This window comes from Photinus pyralis, unplaced genomic scaffold, assembly GCF_008802855.1.
Source record: "Photinus pyralis isolate 1611_PpyrPB1 unplaced genomic scaffold, Ppyr1.3 Ppyr1.4_LG2, whole genome shotgun sequence".
In the NCBI taxonomy this organism is placed as follows: domain Eukaryota; kingdom Metazoa; phylum Arthropoda; class Insecta; order Coleoptera; family Lampyridae; genus Photinus; species Photinus pyralis.
Genome location: NW_022170403.1, coordinates 3,681,351 through 3,687,350, shown reverse-complemented (window position 1 = coordinate 3,687,350; position 6,000 = coordinate 3,681,351). Strand labels below are relative to the sequence as shown.

At 33.6% G+C, this 6,000-nt stretch overlaps 1 protein-coding gene across 2 annotated transcripts; it reads right to left on the bottom strand.

The window, feature by feature from the left end:
* Nucleotides 1-1,308: 1,308 nt before the first annotated feature.
* LOC116164839 lies at nt 1,309-3,625 on the bottom strand. 2 transcript variants are annotated; one of them, XM_031479064.1, is made up of 3 exons: nt 2,419-2,477; nt 1,521-1,641; nt 1,309-1,463 (listed from the first exon to the last, which is right to left on the bottom strand). In XM_031479064.1, the coding sequence occupies exons 1-3, from the start codon at nt 2,446-2,448 to the stop codon at nt 1,381-1,383; spliced, it is 234 nt and encodes a 77-aa protein (XP_031334924.1). In that variant the 5' UTR covers nt 2,449-2,477; the 3' UTR covers nt 1,309-1,380. The 2 variants fall into 2 exon arrangements, 1 of the variants encoding a protein (XP_031334924.1); XR_004144010.1 differs by lacking the exons at nt 1,309-1,463; nt 1,521-1,641; nt 2,419-2,477 and adding exons at nt 2,562-2,628; nt 3,256-3,625.
* Nucleotides 3,626-6,000: the final 2,375 nt, after the last annotated feature.

The window sequence follows — 6,000 nt, the reverse complement described above, 5'->3', positions numbered from 1 at the left end:
AATCTAAGTAAATCTGTACCTTTTCCTTAGTTCCTAATTCAATGCACTCTTCCATCGCTTCCTGGAGCTACCCTCATTAATAAAGTAGAACTGCTGCAGGCTTTGCATGTAGACATTTTCTGCATTCATAACGAAAGACTTACACTTTCCCATTGTTTGTTATAAACTATTCCCCATTCCATCACTTTGGCTAATTTAGGCGAGCAAAAGCAAGGTATTGCTTCGTCTGTTACAATTCATTATTAACGCTAGGTGAAATGTAAATAATCCATAGGCGACAAAAGCAAAATTCTCACGCTCTCTTTATTTTAAACAAGCCGGGTTATTGATTTATGTTCGGATCCAAATTATACAATGTAGGGTAAAGAGTTTGTAATCGTAAACCAATAACAATTAATAATACCTTAATATACTATATTTGTTCATGCAGTTTAAATTAAATTAACTCTGTACTGTTACTGCTAATAAAAATCCATAGCAGTGACTGGGGCTTCGAAACGATCCAGAGTGCTTCTATTTCAATGTTTTATGCAAAGAAAAAACTCTTAGTCGATAGTTAGGGTTAAATGGGCAGCGCAAAACGCCAAACTGTTATTCTCTTTTTGTGCACTAAAATTTTCCGTAAGGGGTTGAACTTCTATAGTTATGCGTATAATCAAAAATCCTCGCTATCCATTAGATTTTAAAAAGTTAGCAAGTACTTCGGATTCTGTTCTGTATCTGACCTCGGTTTGAGGGGTGGGGTGAGGGTGTCCTAGCCCTTCACGTTTTAGCGGGGTTGTTGCCTAACCGACAATAGCTCTGTTTCGTTTTCAGTGCACCAACCTGTATACTCTGCCTACAATAGTAGAAAGATTTCACTCTGAAAAAAACTCCCCATATATCGCAATGACTTAAAATCTTCTGAAACGCACTTCCCTTGAATAATTAACAAAACATTCTTGTGGGTAAACCTGCTGTAAGTTTAATCCTTTTTCTGTTTACAGTGTTAATATGTGAAAACCGTTGAGTCCGTCCTGCTTCGCTGGACACCGGGCAAACATACAGTGTCCGACAAAATAAATGGTACTGAAAGTGATTTACATAATTTAAACAATCAACATGTGCACCACCTACAGAAATCGTTGCCCAGAAAACCTACCGATCCAGGAAGTAGTATACAGGGTGAGTTTTTTAAAATGTTACATTTTGAAAACGGCATTAAATACTTTGATGAAATTTTGGTTCCTTAATAAGGATATGGGGGGGGGGGGCAATTTTAACAGGGAGGGGGACTTTGATTTTTTAAATACTATGTATATGCGCTAATATGTTTTTTGTTTAATTGCTTCCGTGGTTACGGAGCTACGGTTATTTTAAACATTACAATTTAAAAAAAACCTACAGTTTAATTACAAATTTTTCAACGTCGGCTATGCTTAAGAAAATGTTCAAAATGCTTCCTTGAACTTCCAAACATTTCACTGCAAAGTAGGAAGAATGTATGCGGTCTTTCATACTGAAAACAATACTTTACCTACCCATATATGGGTCCTCCACTATTGGTTGATCATAGTCGTTGTCCCCCATAGTTAGGTAGGTACTCCAGTATGGTGGATTGTCAGGGTTGTCTTGAGGCTCGTTATCGTCGTCCGTAAAAAGCTTAAATTTTTAATTAGTGCTTTTGCTGGCTGTTAAAATCCTAAGTATACAAGGGGAAAATTGACATTTCCATACAGTGGAAGATTGGTCAATTATTTCAGTGAGTAAACAAAATTTTAACTACTTAATTTGGAGAAACCATCTTTCATAATTCACATTCAACGAGTAGTCAGATTTATTGTTTTGAGGATTTTGGATAGCGATTTACTTGAATTCAATTTAACATTCCTGAAGAGATCGAACTACGGAACTTTATTCCGCAAACAGATTTGTATATTTTTTATGAATGATAAAGCAAACAACAGATTTACCATCCAGAGGTGTGCAAATCTTTTGAATAGGAAAATGTACCAGACGTTGGAGATGGAAATTACCTTAGACCAGTTTCGAGCATTCTGCCGGCTACTCCGAATTAGGTTTTCCTGCAGTTTTCCTAATTCGTAACGTAAATACCGGAGTAGTATAGAACAACTTAAGACCTTCTGCAGAGGCACCTCTAAAAAGCATTATGCGGGTCACTCTGTAATTGGGCGCAAGCCTGTTGAGGGCCCAGAACAATAGAGCGATAATAAATAAATAAATAAAAAAAAATAAAAATATATCCAAAGAATCCAATTTACACGAGTATTTATTTGAGAGTGATCAAACCAGAGCATCGGGTTTCAGATTATAATGGAAAATAAAGAACTAACTTTTCGCAATAATTCTTTTTACCTCGTCCTTGATGATATCTGAAACCTCGATCTCTGGTTATGGTTACACGACCCACATTATTACCTCTTCCGCGTGTGAAATTTTTCTCAGCATTTTTAGCGCATTTCCACAAAAAAAAATGCGCTATTGTTGCCACTTTGTCCGTCCGTCCGCTCGTTCGTTGAGACGCTACTAGTTCTTTATCTTAAGAGCTATTGTTCTACTTTTTTCGCTATTGAGTTCGTTATGGTGTCGAGGCTTGCACCAAGGAAGGAATGTTTTCTGCGTTCATTGCTAAAAAAAGGTATTTGTAAAAAAACCAAAAAACCGTTTTTTACATGTTCCATAATTTTACACTTTTGCCGTTTATTAACGATCCTAGAGATCGTTTATAATTTTGTATTGCTGTCTGTCGTCTGTCTGTTGGTCTGTCCGTCTGTTCCTTTGTCTGTCTGTCCCTCTATCTGTCCGTGTGAACGATAATTTGTTTAGAAATGTCCGATCGCTTTTACATCTCCGTTAGTTATGAACTGAATTGCATGAAATTCAATATGGGCATAGCCTTAGCCATATAATACGCAATGCCAAAAGTTGAGTCGAATCGATTCAAAATTCACAGTGCCCTTTTCGCATCTCGACCATTTATAAACCGAATTGCAAACTTTTTTATTTTTTATTCTTACTTGAAATTCTGCAGCTAATTCTTTAATCTTACTATTAATAAAGCTTGCTTCCTCTACTTTTTTTGATTAAATTATCTCCCTTACGTCTCTCTGGGCCTATTTTTATTAAATACGTTCTGATTTGCTTTAACTCATTAAAATATTGAATTGCCTTGCTTGTGTGCATTTACTTATACATAACGTAGAAAAAACAATCTGTACCTATTACTTAATTATAACTTATATATCTAGCATTTACCAAATTTTCTTCCATTACGCAGTTTAATTTTTTCCATTTCACTATTTCACTAACACAACACTCACTCGAAGTCGATGACGCTGTCGCTCGAGATGATGATGCAGCTTCCATTTTCCATGGTCAATTTCTCATTCCTTGGCTTCTAGTTTAGTGACCGCTAACTACTCCTGCCTACTTCCCTAGTTCTTTCCTAACCCTTCGATCTAAACCTTTCAATTTTCATGTTAAAATTTGTGTAGTGTTTCCACTCGGCTTCCACGTAAATTTAAATTTTTAAGTTTTTTGCAGGATCGCCATTATTTAAGTACTTTATTTACACATAATAATAAAGCTACATGTTGATGATATCAACAGGTTTGATCCCAGTCTTCCGACTTGTAGCTACTAACTAAACTAATCATATTCATAAGCAATAATCCATGCCACCTTCCTGTATGCAACTATGCAATATTATTCCATTGAATTCTCTAGGTTCACAGTACAGACAGAAAGTGTGACATAGAAAATAAGCATATTAATTTTGTATATTTTTGACTGGGACTGGGACTAAGAAACAGAGCAAAGCGATGCAAGCTTTTTAGGGGAGTCGATGGTGTCTGTCTCTCTGTGTGTCTGCCTGTCTGCGAACACTGTCTGATAAACCATCTCTAGGATCGTTAATAAACGGTAAAAGTGTAAAATTATGGAACATGTAAAAACGATTGTTTGGTTTTTTTACATCTTTTTTAGCAATAAAGGCAGAAAAAATTCCTTCTTTGGTGCAAGCCTCCACACCATAACGAACCAAATAGCGAAAAAAGTAGAACAATAGTTCTTAAGATAAAGAACTATAGTAGCGTCTCAACCTCGGTCTGAATGAATGAGCGGGCGGACGGACGGCGAAAGTGGTCACAATAATTTTATTTTTATTTTTGTGTAAAATGCGCTAAAAAGGAAAACTTTCAGTAGAATCATTAGAAAACTGATACATAGAGCTAGCCGTGGATTATTCACACATGAAAGATTTGAATTCATTATCAAAGAGGGGTACTAAACCCCTTTATATGTAAAAAACCTATTTCAGTATAAAAACGTCACCTTGTTTGCTAATTTATTGATTGGTATAACATATTACATTGATTATGACATCGCGGGCTTATTAGGCCAGTAAATTCAGTATTCAGTAATGTTTATTGTTCAACAGACTTAGTAATCCATAAATGAACAATTATAAAAGTAAATATAGAGGCGTATACATACATTATTATTAAATTATTATAAAAAAAAGTAAAAAAAAAAAAAGATAAATGGAATATAATTGTTACAAATTAGTAAGAAAAGTAAACAAACAATAACAGAAAAGGGTATGTGTATATAATGGTACACTTAATGTTGCAAAGTAGAAAGCAATTCTATGAATGAAGGCAAAATAATAATTACAAAACTCTGTTAATTAAAAATAGAACTTAAAACATTCGATAAAGAATTATAATTAATGTCACAGTTCTGACAATACATATTATAATTACATGCCATTATTAAAGATGGAGTTCTACGAAGAAGATTGGATTTTGGAGTAGGTGTCTAAATGCCTGGTAGAATACATTGGTATAGTAACGAACGTGGAATACGGCGATACTGTGTAAATTTCCGCGTCTCCACCGAATCGCATGAAAATTTGGATTTAGGTTCTACTTACCCTCCACTTCAAAGTTGAACTTGAGCCCAGGGTTGCTTTTTATTTTTTAGGGGAAAAAACTACTCCTATTAGAAAAAAATCGTATAATTGTAAATTAAAGCGGGTATAATTGATTCAAATCATCTTTAAAAGGAGTGAATAAATATCAATTAACATTAAACAACATAACTTAAGATTTTATCACAGTTTAACCTCTAAAATAGTTATAATTAAAACAATGTCATAGTATACTTTGACTCCACTGATTTCCATGGAAATTTGGAATTAGGTTATTCTTACCCTCCACTTCAAAATTGGACGTTGGTTGCTGTGTATTTGTTAGGGGTGGAAACTACCCCTATTAATCATATAATTGTAAATTCAAGCATTCAAATTTGGGATTATAATTATACAGTAATATTAAATTTAGATTTCTTTGCTATTTTTATTTTTTACCACATAATTTCTATCCTTATAAAATTGATTTATAATTGTACATCAAAGTCAAAGTCACAATCTGCAATTCTTGATAAAGAAAGTAGACCTTCGAAACGTCGAATTATCTAATAAAAAAACTACACGAGGAGATCGAAAAAATGATTCATATATATACACATATATATAGTTTGTAAGGATGGGTGAAAGTATGCCTGTGCTTTAATAGCACATTATGTGTATCTTACAAAAACACGCGTTTTGATGTATTAATATGTGTTTGGTTTTTTAGTCATAAATCGGTTAATTTTTAAGCTACGAAGTGCTTTAAAAAACCATTTTGTAGGTTTTTTAAAAGCTATAAGATTATTGAAATTAATTTTTTTAAACCCTTATTTTTGAAAGGGTTGTAGTTGAAAGGGCTCGAATGAGTCACTAATGACGAGTGTATGCAAACTTTGAACAGTCATATCTTAACCAATTTTTGTTTTACAGAAAAACAAAATGTTCAGAAAATCAAAAGCTACATTTTTTTATTCTTGTAAATTTTTCACTAATACTTTTGAAGTTATTTTGAAAAAAAAGGCAATTTTTCAAAATTTCAAAATTTTTATTTTACTTTAAAACTACATAAGCACTTTGCACCGGTCAAA

Excerpts from the sequence above, each read along its gene's own strand:
- LOC116164839 (XM_031479064.1), bottom strand. The coding sequence starts at position 2,448 with ATGCTGAGAAAAATTTCACACGCGGAAGAG. Across the intron at positions 1,642-2,418 it reads AAATTTCACACGCGGAAGAG|CTTTTTACGGACGACGATAA; the intron begins GTAATAATGTGG and ends TAAAAATTTAAG. Across the intron at positions 1,464-1,520 it reads AGTGGAGGACCCATATATGG|TGAAATGTTTGGAAGTTCAA; the intron begins GTAGGTAAAGTA and ends CCTACTTTGCAG.